The sequence below is a fragment of the Triticum urartu genome, chromosome 6 (genome assembly GCF_003073215.2).
Source record: "Triticum urartu cultivar G1812 chromosome 6, Tu2.1, whole genome shotgun sequence".
In the NCBI taxonomy this organism is placed as follows: Eukaryota; Viridiplantae; Streptophyta; class Magnoliopsida; order Poales; family Poaceae; genus Triticum; species Triticum urartu.
The window spans coordinates 426,122,528-426,143,387 of NC_053027.1; the positions used below are offsets into that span (position 1 = coordinate 426,122,528).

Below are 20,860 nucleotides of genomic sequence, written 5' to 3' on the forward strand. Positions count from 1 at the left end.
AAATAAAGGCATCCTGCTCTAGAGAATCTGGATAGAGTCCTCATGAGCCCTTAGTGGGAAGACTTGTTTCCTCTAGTTACTATCCGCAAGCTAGTGAGAGATGTTTCAGACCACAATCCCTTATTGCTCTCTTTCGGATTCCATGAAGAAAAACCCCCTTCACCAGCGGGAGTTTAGATTTCAGTTGAGTTGGTTAAAAATGAGGAGTTCTATGCTAAGGCTAGAATCATCTAGGAGCAACTAGTATATTCTGAGGACGCTATTGATATACTTAACATTAAATTGAAATGTATCAAAAAGTATTTTAAAGGCTGGGGGTCCCACTCATTTGGGCATGCTAGGAAGAGGAAAAAATGGATTAAGCAAGAGCTAGAAGAGGTTGAGAAGAAAGAAGAATTTGGACCCCTTGACCCAGATACATATGAGAGAAGAACCTCTTTGTGTGCTAAGATTACTAAGATACTAGAAGATCATGAGGAGCTATTCTGGTTACAACACTCAAATGAGCGATGGTTGCTCAAAGGAGATCATAATACGACCTACTTTCACCGCATTGCTAATGGCAGAAAAAGAAAAAAACACCATTCCGTCCCTAACAGACGGGGAGATAACTATAGGGGGGGACAAAGAATCTCCTAGCCCATGCCACAACATTTTACAAGGACCTCTTTGGTCCTACGAGGGGGAACCTGTTCAACTTGGCACCTGATACCTGGACCAGTGATGAAAAGCTTACCGACGATGATAACCTAATTCTTACCAGCGTGTTTACAAAAGAGGAAGTGAAAAAGGGCATGTTTAGCATGGAAAGTAATAGAGCCCCTGGCCCTGATAATATACCAGCGGAGTTTTGTAAACATTGTTGGGATTTTGTTAAGAAAGACATTATGCGGTTGTTCGAAGCCTTCCATAACAACACACTGGATGTTGCTGGTTTGAACTATGGGATAACTACTTTGATACAAAAAATGAACGGGGCGAAAAAAATTCAACAATACCGCCCCATATGCCTTCTTAGATGCCCATATAAGCTGATCACCGAAGCGCTTGATAGCAGAGTTGTCGTATTTGCGGACAAGCTGATTAGAAAGCACCAAAATGCGTTCATCAAGCATAGGAACATTATGGATGGAATCCTCACTTTGCATTAGGTGTGGCATCACACTCAACATAAGAGGAAAGTTGGGATTGTATTAAAACTGGATTTCGAAAAAGCTTACGATAAGATAAACTGGGATTTCCTCCTTAAATGCCACTTCAATCGTGGCTTTCGGCCGACCTGGTGTGGGTGGGTTGAAAGTATCCTACATAATGGCACTTTGAGCATTAAGCTCAATAATGAAACTGGTCCATACTTTAAAAACCACAAAGGGGTTTGTCAAGGTGACCCTTACTCTCCATTTTTGTTTAATCTTGCTGTGGAAACCCTATCAAAGATGGTACTTAATGCTCAGAAAAAATGATAACTGGCCTTGCGCCAAATTTGATTGAGGGGGAGTGGCTATCTTACAAAATGCAGATGACACGGTTATCTACTTTGAACATGACAACGATGCAGCTGTTAATCTCAAACTATACATGTTCGAGCTTATGTCAGGGCTGAAGATCAACTTCATGAAAAGTGAGATCCTTTGTGTTGGGGAAGATGATGATAGTATACCCTTTTATGCTGGGCTTTTTAATTGTAGCATTGGTCACTTCCCCATGAAGTACTTGGGGGTGCTAGTTAGCTTCTCAAATCTCCGAAGCCTGGACTGGGATTTTGTGGATGAAAGATTCCTTAAATGTTGTGAGTCTTGGATTGGTAATGCATCCTCTTCGGGGGTGGTATTGATCCTCCTTAATTCATCGCTTACCAGGATTGTTTACTACTATATGTCCATGTTTTTACTTCCAAAAGGGGTGATTGATAAGCTAGACAAGCACCGTAAGCGTTTTTTCTGGCAATAACATGAGGGGCGAAAGCGATATCATTTAGTTAAATGGTCCAGAATTTGTCGTTTAAAAGAAAAAGGGGGCATGGGGGTGAAATACCTTCATAAACAAAATATTAGCTTACTCACCAAGTGGTAGTGGAAGCTGGAGACACAACAAGGGTTGTGGCAAGATGTGACCCGGGCAAAATACTTTAAAAAAGACATGGTGACATCAGTAAAAACTAAATTTGGTGATTCCCCGACTTGGAAGGCCATTATCAAGGTTAAAGAACACTACCTTGCTGGCAGAAAGGTGGTGCTGAATTCTAGCAACCTTGCTAGAGTGTGGATCAACCCAGTTGGGAATGGGCCTCCCCTATGTTTGCAATTCCCTATGTTATATAGTTTTTGCAATATAATGATCAAGAGATCATTGTTGTTAAATTCAGAGAAAGAGTGGAAAATAACTTCTTTAGAAGACGCTTACACCCTCCTCTACTTGATCAGTGGAAAGAAGTCCAGGCTAGAGTGGGGGCATGGCCTCTGTCTAGTGAGCCTGACCAGGTCATTTGGACCCTTGGGAAAAAGAAAAATAAGTTTACCACTAAATCTGTCTATGAGTACTTGGAGAGAAATGTAGTTCGATGTAACTACAAGTGGATTTGGAGATAAAAAATCCTCTAAAAGTTCAGATTTTCCTTTGGCAATTATTCCAGGATGATGTTTTAACTAGAGATGTTATGAGAAAACGGAGGTGGTTGGGAAACCCTCCCTGTTCCTTTTGTGATGGCAGAGAAACCTCTCAGCACCTATTATTTACTTGTCCTGTGGCTAGAGTCCTATGGAGGACTGTGAGCTGTGTCATGGGCACGAATCATTGCCCTAATAATATTTGGCAATACTTCTCTTGGTGTTACATGTTTCTCCCAGATGGGGAGAAGTTTTATACCTTTGGCTTAGCTGCTTTATGCTGGGCGATGTGGAATAGCCGTAACAAAACCACCTTTGAGTTCCAAAAAAAGAGATCCCCATTTGATGTGGTATACTCTGCATGTGGTTACCTAACTTATTGGGTAGGGTTGCTGATGGGAGAGGACCGGGAGGCAATGGAGCATGGAGCTAAGATGTTGAGGATCAACGCCTCGAACATGACAAGAATCTGTGCGGCACCAGTGAATCAATGAAGAGCTGAAATTCGAGTGCACCTGGCGCGGATCGGATATGCATCTCATTTGCTTGCCTCTTGTATTGGTGGCCGAACTTATGTGTGGAGTCCGATCCTTGCTCTTGTATGCGCTTCTGATGTGGCCTGGTTGGTAAGGCTTGTAATGGCTGGAATGTTGGTTTGTTAGGTTCTCGTAGCTGTTCTGGTCCATGGTGAACTGCTCGATGACAGGTGTTTACCGTGGGTTTTCCAGTGATGCGTTGAACTCGCTTTTCCCTTTCTAGGTTTCCTTGGTGTCAACTGAACTGATGTATTTCCGTTGTGTGAGTAATGGAAAGGGGTTATGCCCGGTTAAAAAAAAGATAATGATACCAGTATATAGTCATTTTTCTACAGTGACATGTCCCCATTACACGATACTAGGATTATAGCCATGGCAAAACAAACCCAAATTAATGGAATCCAATGCCATTATAGGAAATGAATTAACTCATACACCATAAAGCCCGAAGTTAACTCGACCTTATCCTCACGGGCGAGGCTTCGGGAGAGCAGTCGGTTACTTGACTTCTTTCCTTGCTAAGCTCTACCATTCCACATGTTTTACGGTGGTTGTTTTCGGTTGTACAATTTTCCCGTCTTCCCGCAAAAGTGAAACAAACCCAAACTAATGAAATCTGATGCAGCCGCAGCAAATGAATTAAGTAATATGCCATGAAATCGAAGTTAACTCGATCTTATCATGTAGATAAAATCCAAACATGCAAAATGGTAGTAGTAGTGGGTAGTGACACTTTTTTTTTTGGCGAAACAGTGGGTAGTGACACTCACCCCAAAAGAAAGTAGGTAGTGATACCGGATACACAATTAGGCATATATTCATTTTTCTACAATACAACCCCATTACACGGTGCTAGGATTAGAGCCCTGGCAAAACAGACCTAAATTAATGGAATCCAATGCCATTATAGGAAATGAATTAATTAATACCCATAAAAGACCGAAGTTAACTCGATCTTATCCTCTGCGGAGAGGCTCCCGGAGAGCAGTTGGTTACTTGGCTTCCTCTTTCAGCAAGCTCTGCCGTTCCTCATGTTTTACGGTGGTTTTTCCCCGTCTTCCTCCTGCCGTTGGCGGTAAAAATAAAAAATAATACTCCTGCCTGCGTCTCGTGCTCCCCGCACCTCTCTCTTCTCTGTTCCAAACCGAAGAGAAAAAAACACTTCCTTTCCTCTTCCTCCCGACTCCTGAGTGAGTGACCTACCAACCCAAGCCCAACGCGGCTCAAATCTCCCCCACTCCACCACCGCGCTCCCCGTCACCGCCGGCGCCTCAATCCCGCCCAGCGCCGGCCCCCTGACACCGCCCGCCTCCCACTCGCGCCGCCGCCGTCCGCTCCCGTCCGTCCTCATCGCAACATCGCGTTCCTGCTACCTCCACACCGTCCGCAGTCGTTGGCCATTGGGTTCGAGGTATGAGCTTGTTCTCTCCAGCGATTAGTTAGCCCCCCACAATTTCTGGGCGTGGCTCCTGCCACCATCTAGATCCGCCCCAGCCTGCTCGAATGCACATTTTGTCATGGAGCTCTTTACAGAGGCCTGCTGATGTAGTACCGCATGTGAACGATCAGCTATTAATGCAGTTCAACCATAAGAATGGGTCGAATTGTTGCCTGACGGATTACAGACCTTGATATGGCATGTTCTTCAGGATTGAGATGAATTAATTGCTGTTTGCTTGTATCTGAACATTTTGCCCAAAGCTGAATCTGTTATAATTTGCTATACCTATCTTTATCGGCATACATTCTCAAGATGCTCAACTACCCCTCAAGGCCTCAACATATAAATATCAAGATGTTGGTAACTTATCTGATCTGAGACGTTGGTAACTTATCGAATGGCCCTAAACCAAAGTCTTCAGATTTCCAGACTCTGGAGTGTTTCCACCTTAGACACGCCCTTCCATTTTTGGATGAGCAGGGCAGCAGGCAGCGCTGCAACAAGTACCTTACGCGTGTAAAAATGATTCTACATACTTGACAGAACTTGACATGGCATTTATCCTGTTCAAATTAATGCGATTTTAAAATTCTGCCTGTACATCTGGATTCACCAAAACCTAATCAAGAAAGCATGTGTCACCTGGATCCACTCAACAATCAAGACTCATCTATTGAAAATTATATTTTTCTTTCAGTTGTCGTAATAATGTCATGATGCTGTGTGCTTATGCTCATTGCTGTTATTTATGTGATGCTTATTATGAATTTGATTTCACTATTTGGGATGAAGCAGGCATTGAGCATTGATCTCAACATGAACAGGCACTAACAAGAAATCTCTACGTTTCAGATTCCGTTGTGTGGAAGGTTTTTTGCTGGTCCACTGGGGAAATGGATGGTCCAATGCATCAACTGTTTGGCAGAACATGATAGTTTATTAAACTGCAGGACTTCACTATAAATATATAGCCCAGTTAATTCTTCTGCAACTTATTTCTTATTCAACATGCCACCATGGTGGGGAAGGTCTTCATCCAAAGAAGTAAAGAAGTCGGCCACAGAAAATCTAATTGACACATTTCAGCGGTTCATAAGTCCAAGTGAGCAAAAGGGGAGCACAAAATCACGAGGGGGTCGCAGACGTGGTAAAGACCAAACTGCTGAGAAACGTTGCTGGTCTACTGCCCACTCACGCTCCACATCCCCTTCAAAAGAGGTTTCTCGCTGTCAAAGCTTTGCAACAGATAGAGCACATGCACAACCACTCCCTCTTCCTAGATCACGTGCTGGGGTGAGACGTATTGTATCTGATAATCCCGACTCAAAGCCCATTTTGGAGAAGAGTGGTACAGGACATCAACTACCACTGCCAGCCCTGAACCGGCTTGCAAATGCTTCTGTCTCCAGCAACAGTTCTATTGACAGTGATGATCGTGCAGATTCTCAACTTCAGAGCCCCGCAGGAAACGAGGTGACCAATGTTACAGCACCGAGTAGTTCAAGGTATGATCCTTAGTGCCACTTTTCATTCAACAACATCATTTTGTTGCTGTAATCACTCAAATACATCGTTATGACTCTTCAATATTCTATTTTTGAAGCGGTGTGCGTAAAGAGTGTTCAGGTGCTACCACCAGAAGGAGCACCAAGGAAGTGACAAAGCCAAGAAATGCTTTTCCTAGTAACCAAATTCTGTCTACATCTCCAAGTGGTGCTGTCACTGACAGTTACCAACCTAGTTTGCAAAATTCACGACAAGTTGCTCTTGAGAGTGCTCCAAATAGTTTGATGTCAAGCCCTTCTCAAAGCCCAAGAACAATATTTCCTGACCAGATTCCAACATCAGCTTTTTGGGCGGTTAAGCCTCAGCCAGACGTAGTTTTCCTTGGGTCTGGTCAGTGCTCCAGTCCAGGCTCAGGGCAAACATCTGGGCATAATTCAGTGGGAGGTGATATGCTAGCTCAGTTCTTTTGGCAGCCTAGCCGAGGTAGTCCAGAGTGTTCACCAATTCCAAGCCCAAGAATGACGAGTCCTGGTCCAAGTTCAAGGGTGCATAGCGGAAGTGTGTCTCCGTTGCATCCAAGGGCTGGTGGGATTGTACCTGAATCTCCAACTAGCCGGCGTGATGAGGGGAAGAAAAGGCAAACCCACCGATTGCCTCTTCCACCATTAAGCATCTCTAACAGTTCCCCATTTTTACCGAACAACTCCGCACCAACAAGTCCTATATCTCGTAGTCCTGGTAGATCAGAGAATCCACCCAGTCCTGGACCACGGTGGAAGAAGGGAAAGCTGATTGGGCGTGGCACATTCGGCCATGTATATGCTGGCTTTAACAGGTATGTCTTTCCATGATTGAAGTTAGAAGATGTTCAATTCAATATGTATGACAACTGCACACATGGCATGCTTTCCATAAAAAACATAGATGTTAAAAGACTGTCTGGAAAAGTCTTATTTTTTCCTGTGATCACATTTTCTGTACTTTTGAATGCTTGTTGATATGCTATTTATTTCTCATGAGTGTGTTTATGTACTGCTACCTTTACAAGAGAAGAGTTCAGTCGAGTTGCACACATGCTACAAAATACACCAGTCTGATTAATCCTCTTCAGTTGACTTGTAATATTTCTCGTGTATACCTCTTTCTCAAACTGCATATGCAAACCATATCGAATATGACAATTAAATGATTAATACATTAGCATTTTTTTTAACAGAGTCACCAACATAAATATCCTGTCTTGATAGCCTAGAAAGTAAACTACTCTATGGCAATAACTCAATGCTAAAACATTTTATCATCTTGTAACTGTGGGAATAATAAATTATCTTAGTTGGTTTCATGTTGAATTGTGTCCTCATTACTCCATTAAAGTGTCAGAGCCAACAGCACTCGACCTATCTTTTATATTAAGGTAAAATTTCACACGCACTCCTACATGTAACTCCTGAGTTTAAGGACACTCCCACAGATTATTTTTTGGTGTGCACACAGTTCACAAGTATCTCAATTCCCCTAGATGCCTTCCATTACTTTCTTCACTAGTTTTAATGAAAAAACACTAGAAGAGAAATACTCCCTCTGTAAAGAAATATAAGAGGGTTTAGATCATTATTTCTTTACGGAGGGAGTAGTAACTAAAATACCAGCCAGCATGTTAATCATCACGCTAAGTAAAAAACTCAATTTTTCTACTTATATTTTTTATCTACTTGCTCTTACTTTCCTCTGTCGTGTTTAAAACCTTAGTTCACAGACTTGGTACGCGAGAGATGTGTATGTCAAAACTGCTTCATGTTTGTTGAGATCCTAGTTGAAAACGACAGAAAAGTACCATCGAGGGGGTGGGAGGGGGGGGGGGTAAACAGAGGAATCCTACGAGGGTGTAAATCCCAGTGACAACTGGGGGCACTTTTACAATTTCCCTTGTTTTAAATAGTTTCATTGCGATCGCTCGCCTTTGCTTCATCACCTTAATTTTATGTTTTTTTGTCATCTGTATGATTGTTGTTTCAGTGATAGAGGCCAAATGTGTGCAATGAAGGAGGTTACCCTTTTCTCAGATGATCCTAAGTCAAAAGAAAGTGCAAAACAGTTGGGCCAGGTATGCCCATTTTTCCATGTTTACACTTAGTAGTCACAACCCAGATTTTTGATTGACATTTTTTTGTCTTATCTTTTTAAATGTTATTGGTTCAATCCTCAGGAAATATCACTTCTGAGCCGTCTGCAACATCCAAATATTGTACGATACTATGGATCTGAAACGGTATGACCTATTCCCAACAGTTGTTATTTACTGCTAATAGTATCAACAAAGCTCATATTCTTGTAATTGTTACTTGCACTTTTTTCTCATTACATCTGTAGCTGAACAGTTTATATTGTCGGAATCCTTTTCTAATTGTGGGAAAAAAATACAGAGACATGCATAATTTTCTAAACTTCACCTTTGTCTGCAGTTCTTCACCTCTGTGTGTTTTTCTAAACATGTCTTGTCATTATCCATGTATCCAAAATAGGTTGAAGATAAGCTTTATATATACCTGGAGTTTGTGTCCGGTGGATCCATCCACAAACTTCTCCAGGAGTATGGACAGTTTGGTGAACAAGCAATTCGGAATTATACTAAGCAAATACTTTTGGGCTTAGCTTTTTTGCACGCGACGAATACAGTTCACAGGTAGCGTTCCATTTACTTTTGTTGATTACTTGTTTAGTCTAATTTAGGTATGCTGCTAAGTTGTAATTTACTTTGAATTTTTGTGTTTATTTATGCTCTTCTAAAATTTCAGGGATATTAAAGGTGCAAACATATTAGTAGACCCTAAAGGCCGCGTAAAGCTTGCTGACTTCGGAATGGCGAAACACGTAAAGTTTCTGTTGATTTTTCATCTGTAAATACTAGCTCGAAATTTGAATGAGACTATTATTAGCTATAATGCCATAAACAATCTTCATAGAAGGAAATGGTGTACATTATCTTATCGTTATCCTCGTGTGCTCCTCCACTCATGCCAACCACACTTGAGTTTGGTCAACCTCTTTGATAGAAACAACTACTTTAATTAGGTCCTTGCTATACCAACATATCTGCTGACTTACTTGAGGAAGGGTTTTCTCTCTCTCAAAATATGATTCTTTTTTTGTTTACTCACAAGTCATGAACATGTATAAGCTTGCTTTCTGTTTTTTTAGATCAATGGGCAGCAGTGTCCTTTCTCACTTAAGGGTAGCCCATACTGGATGGCTCCTGAGGTATTGCTCCAAATTTTGCTTTTTCCATCACTTCTTTAGCTATTTTTATTTAATTTATATGTATCTTCCCTTCTTTTTCAAAATGCAACCTTTTTTCTCATTCTCTCACATCAAAGTATGTAACAAATATGCAGGTTATAAAGAATTCGAGCGGATGCAACCTTGCTGTTGACATATGGAGTTTAGGATGCACAGTTCTAGAGATGGCTACCTCAAAACCTCCATGGAGCGAATATGAAGGGGTTAGTACCAGATTTTGAAGCTACAATTTATATTTGTTCATGGAGTATTAATTTGTCTGGGAGAAGCTGCTATGTAACATGCATGATGCATATCTTTGTTGCTACTGCATTATAGTCAGCAGTTCAGCATGGCTAGTTATTTTACCTTAAGTACCTCAGTGCCCTTTTAAATTAGCATGTATAGTTGGATAACTATTACGGTGTGCCTTCACAAAAGGTATATCTCTTATGTTGCGTGTACTTGAATTTTGAACGTGTGTGACAAAGCATTCCCAATGTTTTAGATAGCTAGTTTTTTTTGAGAGAGAGAACGCAAAAGCTTTGCGTCTTGTTGTATTGAAAAGGCTGGAACAAAAGTTATTTACACGCCCAAGCGACGCAGGGTCGAAACAAGAAACAGAACAAGAAAAGCTAGCTATTGCTATGCTATAGCTTTTTTGTAGCCTAAAAAGTATGCCATGGCACCTAATGCCGCAATTCTAGCTTAGGCCGCCATCGAAATAAATAGCTGCGCTGTTTGCCTCAGAGCGGAAGTAGCTATAGCTGACGCCGTTCCTTTGTAAGTAAAAATGGGCCAAAACAGGAGGTTTTTTTTTGCGGGGTAAAAACAGGAGGTTGTTTTCAGTTTTAGTTATAAATAAACCCGGAATGAATATATATAGTTTAGACCTACCAGGATGGCATCCACAATCTTGCGTCGGTGCATGCTTTTTTGAGTTTTTATAATGCTACTTTGCCTGATTCAGTGGTACGTCTAAATTACTACTGTGACTTTTCTAATATTTTGATGATTTGTATACTTTAATAACAAAACACTATTGGAAATAGCTTTCGCAATACCTGTAGCTTAGACCTAGCCGCGAAGCCACGGAAAACACGATTTAAAACATTGAGCATTCCGAATTAATTCAAAGAGCAGCCAGGGGGCTAATTTTACTCTGAATCTCTTATCAGTTGAACAACATGCTTGAATTGTTGTTGTGGTATTCCTATATTTACCTAATCCTATCATGTTTGGTGTTATTTGCTGGTACTTTTGGATTTTATAAGATGTTACTTGGTTTTTCTCTATACGAGCAAACACTTCGTTGCTTTCTGTGTTTTTCGTTTCCTATATGCATGCCATAATTTTCCTTTTCTGCAGTAGTGGGTACGCAGAACACACCTTCTCCGATCTTTTATTTTTTTGGAAAAAATTATATGGATCGGTAAACAGAATAAATTTTGAGAAATTTCCTTATATGCCACTGAAATTTGCTTCCTAATCTGCTGCTGAAAATGGTGACCCATTCTATGCTACTGAATTGAACTTTCAATCGTCATGTGCCACTGCCACAGCTCCGTTTGGCGCAGCTGCTTTTAACCCTTGAAAAACTTGCCGGTTTCTTGTCAAATATCAATCATACATTCACAAAAACTTATAGTGCATGTCACCTGTTATGTGCCTCTATCTTCTTTCGTACACCCTCCAAAGATCTTGGAGCGCTGCCACCTTGTCCAGTGCAAGGCATACGAGCTTTGGGTCCGGTGAAGTCCGGTCAGACCGTCAGAGGAGGCCGGCCGATTGGGGTGGGCATTGTAGGTAGTACTCTACCAGCCAGGAAGAAGAGGAAGATGAAGGATTGAGAAATGGCAATTCCACCCTTTTGTGGCCCACTTGACAAGAGGCTAACAGAATAAATTTTGAGAAAATAACTGCATACTCTAAGCCACTTAGAAATGCTATGCTCGCGGCTCCTCCCTGCTCTGCCTATTCATGGTCGTCCGAGCTGGACTCCAACAAATCTTGGCTGTTGGATCAGGTTCATGAAGTGAAGTTACATTTGCTTTGACTGCCACAGGACCTACCAAATGCTGAGTCCGTGGCGCAGCGACCGAGCATGTGCGCCACACGGTAATAATAATAATAATACCGGGGATGGAAACGTAGCCTAGCCCCCATGCTCTTCCTTTCACAGTCTCATACCTTTGATCATGTAGCGCCTTGGACCGATGGTTGACACACGCCGTGCCGCCATGCAGCCACTCTGATATTGAACCTGAAGTTATTGGTGGATTTTGTCTTTTTATCGGAGCCATGGATGAGTCCTTGGTTTCCTAGATTTACCGAAAAAGGCTTTCGCCCACCTTTATATATAAAGCAACGATCGTCATACAGGATGCAAACCACTCGACACCACACACACACCCAAGGCAGATACAAGGGAGCTGACGAACAGCAGCACTACTCCAAATGCCCCAAAGCAAACAAGTAGGCAGAAGAGCATAGCTAAAGATCTAAGGTCTCTCCACCGTGAACGAGTCACCGCGAGGAGACGAAGCCGCAACTCGACGAACCAGGGACTCCAAAGCGGTGCTTCCAGGAAAGAAACGACACTGAAGAGCTGCCATAGCCCGATCCAGTGAATCGAGGTTTTCACCCGAAGTAACACAAAGAACGCAGGGCCACGGCGATGGAGCCTTCAAGAAGGGAGCAACGCATGGAGCATAGCTAAAGATCTAAGGGCTCTCCACCGTGAACGAGTCGCTGCGAGGAGACGAAGCCGCAACTCGATGAACCAGGGACTCCAAAGCGGTGCTTCCAGGAAAGAAACGACACCGAAGAGCTGCCACAGCCTGATCCAGTGAATCGAGGTTTTCACCCGGAGTAACACAAAGAACGCAGGGCCACGGCGATGGAGCCTTCAAGAAGGGAGAAACGCATGGAGCATAGCTAAAGATCTAAGGGCTCTCCACCTTGAACGAGTCACCGCGAGGAGACGAAGCCGCAACTCGACGAACCAGGGACTCCAAAGCGGTGCTTCCAGGAAAGAAACGACACTGAAGAGCCGCCACAGCCCGATCCAGTGAATCGAGGTTTTCACCTGGAGTAACACAAAGGACGCAGGGCCACCGCGATGGAGCCTTCAAGAAGGGAGCAACGCATGGACGCCGCCGTCATCGGTCTGGCCCGGTACGGGCCTACAAGAGAGCGCCGGCCGCACCACCACCGTAGAACGTCGAAGAACCGCTCCCATGCCGCCCACGCTGCCATGACAGCAAGCCCGTCGGCGCCGAGCCACGAGCTCCGCCCACGAGCCCGCAGCTCCCGCCACCAAGGCTGACGCCCTGCATCTAGACACTCCGGAGACCATCAAAGGCACGAGCTTTGAGCCGACCGGCAGATCCGTAACACCATCCGAGCCGCCGGTGACCGACCCGCCCCGAACAGCGGTCAGCAGCCAGGAGTCACTAGGCCAGGAAAAGGGGAGGAGGGAGCGGAGCTTATCCGGACTGGCGCGCCCCTGCGCTGGTGACAGGCAGTCGGTCTACCCGTCCCTCTAGCAGCCTCTCCTGCGTCACCCCTGGCACCCTACCATTGCCTCCGGCCAGAACCATGCGAGGAAGAGGCATCCACCCGCCCGCCTGCGAGGGCCGCCGGATCGACTGCACCCTGCCGCCGAAGAAGGCCTTTGGAGGAGCCAGCGCACTAACCGCACCACCGCCGTGTCGCTGGGACGTCCCGCCGCCAGGCACCGTCGCCTGAGCCGCCCACCGGTCCACGCCATCCTCGACCCGCATCACAAAGGTCCAGATCGGAGCCAGCCGTTGACCCAGACCCCAGCATGCCTTTGTCGCGTCGCCCATCATGCCGCCGCCACGAATCCTACGCCATCACGCCGGTCCACGCCGTCCTCGACCCACCGGTCCACGCCGTCCTCGACCTGCATCACAAAGGTCCAGATCGGAGCCAGCCGCAGCCGTTGACCCAGACCCCAGCATGCCTTTGTCGCGTCGCCCATCACGCCGCCGCCATGAAGCCGATGCCATCTGGCTCCAGCTCGCCGCCGCGCCCGCCGCGCCCGTCGCCAGCGCCGCATCCCAGGTGGCCGCCTCGACCCGTGCTGATGGCCCCCACCGAGGAGACGAGACAGCCTCGCCCCGCCAGCGCGCCCTCTGGCGGCCGGGAGGGAGAGGAGAAGGGAGGAGGGGGGAGGGCTCGCCTGCGGCGGCGCTAGGGTTTCTCCCGTGACGCGCGCGCGGGGCTCATAGCGGGTGGGAAGGGGGGGATGGATGGTCTTCTCAGAGAATCTTAGTCTTGATGGACAACTTCACATCGGTTTCCTAGATTTGCGTGAACAAAACTTGCAATGACTGGATACTGCATCTAGTTTCCTTATTTGTACATGTTGACAACCAATCCATTGCGATTAGGGGCGATGCAGCAAAGTGTGCCCCTCCACCTCCTGCCCAACCTTACACCGGTGATGCCGCAGTCCCCTGTCTTTGCTTGTGCTGCCCACGTCTATGCAGCAGAAACAGAACCGGGCGACGAAGGCGTGCGTTCCCTTTTAGTTCCTTATATGCCACTGATTTTTTTCCCATTTCCTAATTGGTTGTTAGAAAAGGTAACCCATGCTAAGCCAGCCTGATCCAGTAATGATCGGCTCCCCTGAGGTGTCCCTGCCTTTGGTCCCCAGCTGGTGCGACCCGGGAGGAGAAATGCGTGTTTTTTTGGCATGTTTGGCTTTGCGCCTCGGCCTCCTTCTGGTGGTTACCCGTCGGCATGTGTACGGACGAAGGAGCGACCGATGGAGTTGGCAGTGGTGCGCGCGACTTTGGCCGTCAGGCTTCGTGTGCCAGGCTACCACATACCTCCTGCCCACATGATGGACCATCTTGGGTTTCCGTCGTGTTCCGGTGATGGTGGGGTTGTACCTCAGATCAGCGCAGGTATTAGCACGCTGGACATCTGCGTTGGTGGATCTGATGTCTCAGCAAATGTTCCGGTGCTGATTGGGACATTACAGCAGGACTTCTTTGTCAAGTTGGTGGCGGCAACAGAGAGGACTTCGTCTATGGTGGTGCTCTTCGAGTACCAGGTCTCCTTTTCCGGGGTGAAAACCTTAGTTCTGACCTTCACTGATTGTACTTGGCAGTGGCATTACGCCCCCTTGTTGAAGGCACTGCCGGAAGCTTACTCGGACTTTCTCTTCTGGGTGAGAACCCACATGGTTGGATCCACCGACAATGGCGTTCATGCACCTTTTCCTTGCTGAAGACATTGCTGTTGGGGAACCTTCTCGTCGCCTGGGTGTTGTCAGAAGCGGTGGTAGTAGTTGATGTTTTGCTGCAGTGGGTCGTTTGCCTCGCCCTGACCCCTGTGGGTCACTTTCTTTTTCTTTTCCTTTGTTTGGTTTTGTGCATCCTAATCGGGTAGAGGCCAGGTGTGTACTTGTTTTGTTTGTTTCCCCTTGAAGTGAGATTATGTGTCAATAAAGAGCGCCCTTTATTGAAAGAAAACTTTCTATGCTACCAATTGGAATTTTGGCTGTCGTGTGTCACTGTCACAGCCCTGTTTGGCCTAGCTGCTGTTAACCCTTGAAAAGTTCTCAGTTTCTTGTCAAATACCAATCTTACCCTAAAAAAATGTTATGGTGCATGTCATGTCCCCCATCCTGTCCGTCTTCTTGCTTATGCACTCCAAAGATCTTGGAGTGCTGCCATCTTATCCGATCCAATGAAGTCAGGCTGGCCAATTGACGGTGGTCTGGTGGAGGTTGTAGGTGGCACACTCTCCTTTTGCAGTCCACTTCACAGAAGGCTGGAAGTGGCACGAAAGGGACCAAAAAGTGAACTCAGTGGCATAGTTTCAAAGGTTAGAAAAGGCGTTAGGCATTAATTTTGTGTTTTGCCACCGCCTTGTGCTTTTCTGGCCAAAGTGCACATTAAGTGCTAAGCGTTTTGCTATCGACTAGAGCCTAGGCGTGCTTAAGCGCTCACCTAGGCGCACCTAGGCGCACCTTTAGTAACTATGAATTTTTTCCTTGAGGCATATCAAGAAACAACTTCCTGTTTCATTTAAGAAACTTCCGAATAAATTTTTATTATTTAAAACTGGATGCTGACATGATATTTTCTCCTTCTTTAGATTGCTGCAATGTTCAAGATAGGTAACAGCAAGGAGCTTCCACCAATACCGGACCACCTTTCTGAAGAGGGCAAGGATTTCATACGTCAGTGCCTGCAACGTGATCCATCTAGCCGTCCAACAGCTGTGGATCTTTTGCAGCATTCATTTGTACGAAGTGCATCACCACTTGAAAGACCAGCTGCCTCTGTTCCATTGGAACAGTTGGCTGCTATATCTTGCAAACCAAGTTCTAAGGTACTAATTGTTGAGTGTTAGTGAACAAGGTGTTATTCTTAGGCTAAACAATCATCCTTCTTGTTCAGCAGGCAGATGCGTACAGAAAATTCTGCAAATTTTGTAAATTTAGGCAGTCCCAGTTTATTCTCCTTACATTCCTTTCATTTGTTTCACCTTGTCCCTCGAATATAATTTTTTAGAAGGGTCGCACGGATATATTTTGCCGAGTGATCTACTTGATTATTGAAGGCCTCATTTGACTCTTGTTGTTTTATTTTTAATATTTCATCTGCATGGCTTATATTTTGTGTGTTTCTTTTGATATTCCAGGTGGTTGGGCAGGCCAAAAATATGCCCTCTTTGGGCTTGGAAGGGCAATCCATTTACCAAAGAAGAGCTGCCAAGTTTTCTTCAACAAACAGGTGAACCATTCAGCATTTACTGCATTCACGTGCTTTGGTGTGTGTCTGAATCTGGCGAGTTGATCCACTTTGATCCAGTAGAAAGCCCAGTCAGTCATAGAATAGGAAGATTCTAATGTTAAAAAAAGATGCTTCTAAACGTTAAGGGGCGCTCAACCTTCCACTCAAATCCTTTTTACCAGAAGGGAGCTTGCTGCCCTAAATGAGCAGTAACCAATATATATCTGTTGGGAGATGTTTCACTCTGAAATATGATCTGAAGCAATCATTTTCATAGCAGAACTTTTTGTTCTAGTTTGATGAGGGATGAATTAGGTAAATTTTCAAAACAAACTATCGCAATTAACACCAGTATTCCATATTTTACTGAACTACTATTTTCTGCTACGTACTTTATTTTAACAGTTGCCTTCACGTACTTCCAGTTTGCAAATTAAGACGTACTGCACCGTAGATAAAAAGACCAATGTATGAAATTACACACACAAACAAATAAAAATACTTGATTGTACTTGATTTTCGTATTGTTGTCCCTCCTTTTTGATTTATGTAAACTGCAATAGACTCCATTATAAACAGTGACGCAGTGTAAAAGAAAAAAAAGCTATCACTTGAGCAGTATATAAAGCTATTACATCGCTGTTGCATTTTTCCCTGCAGTCTATTTTCGACCACAACTTAGTTCTGTACTTTTTGTCAGAAAACATGCACCCGGTGATTTTTCTTTATATCTGCATAATAATACCTGTACTCTAATTACTGGTGCTCTGCAGTGGGATTCATATTCGGAGTAATACATCTTGCCCAGTTTCTCCGTGTGGAAGCCCTCTTCTAAGGTCAAGATCCCCACAACATCAAAATGGTAGAATGTCACCATCTCCAATTTCTAGCCCCAGAGCTACTTCTGGTGCTTCCAGTCCTGTGGGAGGTGTCCATGGAGCTATTCCGTTTAGCCATGCCAGACAATCAGCTTACAGCAATGAGGGATTCACAATTGCACCGAGAGGCCTTGATAAAAACTTGCCCACCAGGCCTCCGGATCCGGTCCTTGGTCATTTTGGTAGAGCGCAGCAATTCTCGACAGGCACTCAGGAGAGGGTGATCTCTGAATGTGACATTCTGAGACCTCAGACTGGAAAAATGAGACGGCTCAATGTGCAAGATTTGAATGCTACCACATTGCCTTCCAAGCATGTTTCTCAGCATGGCTCTGGGAGTCACGTGAGGCTAAAACCTTCACTGGACTTGACATCTGGTAATCAGCGCCTTGTGCGCAACCATGGTCATTGATTCTGAAGCAAAGGTTGTGCGATAGCGTTGAGTCGAGTTTGATGAGATATCTCCAATGCTAGTTTGCCCATCTCTCTGTTAAGACCTGGAATTGTATCATAATACAATAAGGATATCAAACTAATTATTACAGATGCTGACAGTTGACAATTCATAGACTCTCCAAAGTGATTTCCATTATTTCAACTAAAGGTACGTCCCTTGTCAGAATTCCTGAGAATTATCACAGTCAACATTTATATATTTTCAAGAGTTTGAGTAGGAAGTTTTACATTCGGCCATGTAGAACAAAGAAGTGGCGTACAATATTTACAGCATCAACATCGTTTGCACCTTCACGGGCTATATGATACGTATATGTTACCAATGAGTGACTTATTACCATCAGTGCTTTTATTTTTCCCTGGTTTATTTAAGGCACATAATCTTTGATGTATAAAACATGACTAGCTCAACACCTTGTTTACTCTTGGTACCGCATTAGTTGCTAAACTGTTACTCTACAAGTTACTGTCGGTAAAATCCTGAAACAATGGCCTGAGATTCAGGAATCAAATCGGTCGAGCTATTGTTACATATTCATCATTTTCTCTCATGGAGAGCTCCAACATCACCCTCTAGACTTCAGTTTTCTATACATTTTGTAGACATTGAATCCTGTCTTTGTCAGAGTCCATGTCAACTAACGTTGCGTTCCTAATTTGCAGATGAGACTTGCCCTATCAGGAAGAGGCGTAGACTGACTACCTGGTCTGCAATTGTACATTAGAGCGTCTTCTACATCAAATGATCCAAAATTTGTGGTGCTGCTGTGCCCGTATCTGCTTCGTCTTTTCCGTCTTATTATTATGTGGTTCGGAGGCCATTGAAAACTCCCTTGCCTTGTACAAAAGGAACCTCACATGAGAGCGCAACTGAGCCGTCCAGTTAAGTTAATTATCACCCAGATATTCCATGTACCCTGGAGATTGTACAAAGATTTGGATGTTTCATCAAATTTAACAGCATCAAAAGTCGTTCATCTATCATTTCTTGTTTGTCGTGTTGAGCTGGTTTGGCGAAGTTGTTGGTACAATTTCTTGTTTCTCGTGTTTAGCTGATTTGGTGAAGCCTGCTCCCTGTCCCGGGGGGCGCGCCGCGCTTTTCAGTTTCAGCTCTTGCGGTCGCGCAATGTATATGGCCTGCCCTCCTGAGTTTATGCGGCTTGTGCTTGCTATAAGCTTGTGATTTCCAAATTGGGCATATGAACTGAAATGTTTCTCTTACTGAACACGGTAGTTGTAGCTTGTACCATTGTGTGGCACGCCTTCCATGATCGTCATTCCACACAGTCTAGAGACCCCACTCCACGATGGAAGAAGGGAACCGCCAGCTCCGGCGATCCAGCCAAGCACGGCTTGATGTTGCTAACTTCATATGCAGTATGCATGCTACAGGTTAGAGCATCTACATCTGGACTTGGCAAATCCACCCTCTAACCTCTAAGGCCTCTTTTGGTTTATAGGGTAGGAAAATCATAGGAATAGGAAAGTTATAGGAAATAAGATGATATGTATCTCAAATTCTATGAGTAGAAATAGAAAACGAGATGCTCTTTGATTCACATCATATGATTTTTTCCATTGAGTCTAGGCTAATGTTTATTTTCCTATAAAATGTGGAGGATAGGAAGAATTCCTCCACAGGAATATGATTCCATTCCTATAAACCAAAGGGCTCTAAAGGAATTTTTTCTATAGAAATCTTACCCTATGAAATTCCTACAAGATTTCTCTAAACCAAAGGAGGCCTAAACGTATGTGGACACGCCTGAACACAACCCCGGACAGCATTGGACGGCCCTCAAATGTCCTGTACAACTGCACATCTTTATCTTTATCTAATAATAAAGGACGGAGACTTCCATAGTTCTCCATACGTCATCTCTTTATAACTGTTGATTTTATGTTAAAGATAGTTTTTGTCGTGGAATTGTCACGGCAGATGTTCTCATAGAAGGACTTAGTTATGGAGCCATTGCGACGAGGTTAGCTGGGTTAAACGGGATAAAGAACACGGAGAGTTTATACTGGTTCGGCCCCTTGCGATGAACGTAAAAGGCTACTCCAGTTTGATGTGGTATTGCTAGGGTTTCAATTACCAGGAAGCAAATACGCTTTGCCTGACTTTTGATCTGTGTTTCTTGCCCTAAGCCGCTGCCGGGTCGTCCCCTTATATACACGGGTTGACGCCCTGCAGCCTATAGAGTCCCGGCCGGCTCATACAAACGTGTCCGGCTCGGTGACTTATCTTACATGCCTTATAATACAAGTTACATATACATGGCGGTTTATACTCACGGGCCTTAAGCCGTCTCTTGGTTTGGGCCCCTTAAGGCCTTGTACAATGAGAGCTGCTTAGAGAAATAAATCAGGTTTTTCTTAAGCACCGGTGCTTATTTGTACAGGATAGACGCTTAACTAAGCGTCTCTCTTGTAGAAATAGGCACCGGTGCTTCAGAAAAACCCAGGTTATTTTTCTAAGCATCTCTCTAAGCACCTCCCATTATACAAGGCCTAACATGCCTACTTCATGAACCGCCATCTTCACATACTTATGGGCTTCGTCTAGATGAACGGCCATTGGGATAACCCGGCCCCTCCTGGGCGGGTCATACCCAATAGTTATATCCCCAACATTAGGCCCCAGGTTGATTTGAACTTATTCATGTCAATCTTCAACACTTAGAAAAAATCCTCCTTCATCTTGTTGTGTTTACCTGTAAACCGCCATGACATCATCTCCTGAACTCGCGGCAACCCGCCATGACGTCACCTGTTATTAATGTTACATACGGCCCAAATCTTAATAAATATTTTCCTTTACTGATTCTTCGAAGATCGAGGCGTCCGCGCCGTCACCTATCCGTTTTCTTGTCTCCTCAATTCTCGCGCATGCTACTTATCCTTCTAGCCTTATAAATAGGGCCACGGGTTCACTTCCCATTCTCCTCCTTTGCCTTCTCGCTTCTTCCTCCTCACGACGCTCCAGCGTGCCCGAGCTCCGCCGCCGTCGCTCTTCGTCTCCTTCGTCGACTTCGGCCGCCGCATCACCCTGAACGGACCAGAACGCCACGACACTCCTCCGCCGTCAACCATCATCAGTAAGTCTTTTGCCTTTCCTCTTCATGGATCTGCGTTAGGGTTTCTCTGTTCGTCGGTGTTCATCACCGTTCTTCCCTTTCTTCGTCCTAGATCACATAGTCTCGATCCAGAAATAGCACAGATCTCGCGCGGTAGCAGTTTTAGCACTTATTTTTTGATATCAGATTATATCTTCTTTGTAGTAGATCTCATCTGAGCACCCTCACTCTTATGCTGCCGCCACCTTAGGTTTAGATTTATTCCATTTTTCTGAACAACTGCAGATCCTATTTTATAACTTCAACCC

General features: G+C 44.6%; 1 protein-coding gene across 1 annotated transcript; it reads left to right on the forward strand.

Annotated features, from left to right (window-relative positions):
• The first annotated feature begins 4,253 nt into the window (after window positions 1–4,253).
• On the forward strand, window positions 4,254–18,456 carry LOC125513941 (mitogen-activated protein kinase kinase kinase YODA-like). Its single transcript, XM_048679176.1, has 13 exons — window positions 4,254–4,553; window positions 5,436–6,088; window positions 6,187–6,924; window positions 8,106–8,193; window positions 8,296–8,358; window positions 8,612–8,772; window positions 8,885–8,960; window positions 9,288–9,347; window positions 9,482–9,589; window positions 15,501–15,737; window positions 16,050–16,141; window positions 16,915–17,623; window positions 18,139–18,456. The coding sequence occupies exons 2-12, from the start codon at window positions 5,592–5,594 to the stop codon at window positions 17,429–17,431; spliced, it is 2,637 nt and encodes an 878-aa protein (XP_048535133.1). The 5' UTR covers window positions 4,254–4,553; window positions 5,436–5,591; the 3' UTR covers window positions 17,432–17,623; window positions 18,139–18,456.
• The last annotated feature ends 2,404 nt before the right edge of the window (window positions 18,457–20,860 follow it).

Excerpts from the sequence above, each read along its gene's own strand:
- LOC125513941 (XM_048679176.1), top strand. The coding sequence starts at position 5,592 with ATGCCACCATGGTGGGGAAGGTCTTCATCCAAAGAAGTAAAGAAGTCG. Across the intron at positions 8,359-8,611 it reads GATACTATGGATCTGAAACG|GTTGAAGATAAGCTTTATAT; the intron begins GTATGACCTATT and ends TATCCAAAATAG. Across the intron at positions 16,142-16,914 it reads AAGTTTTCTTCAACAAACAG|TGGGATTCATATTCGGAGTA; the intron begins GTGAACCATTCA and ends GGTGCTCTGCAG.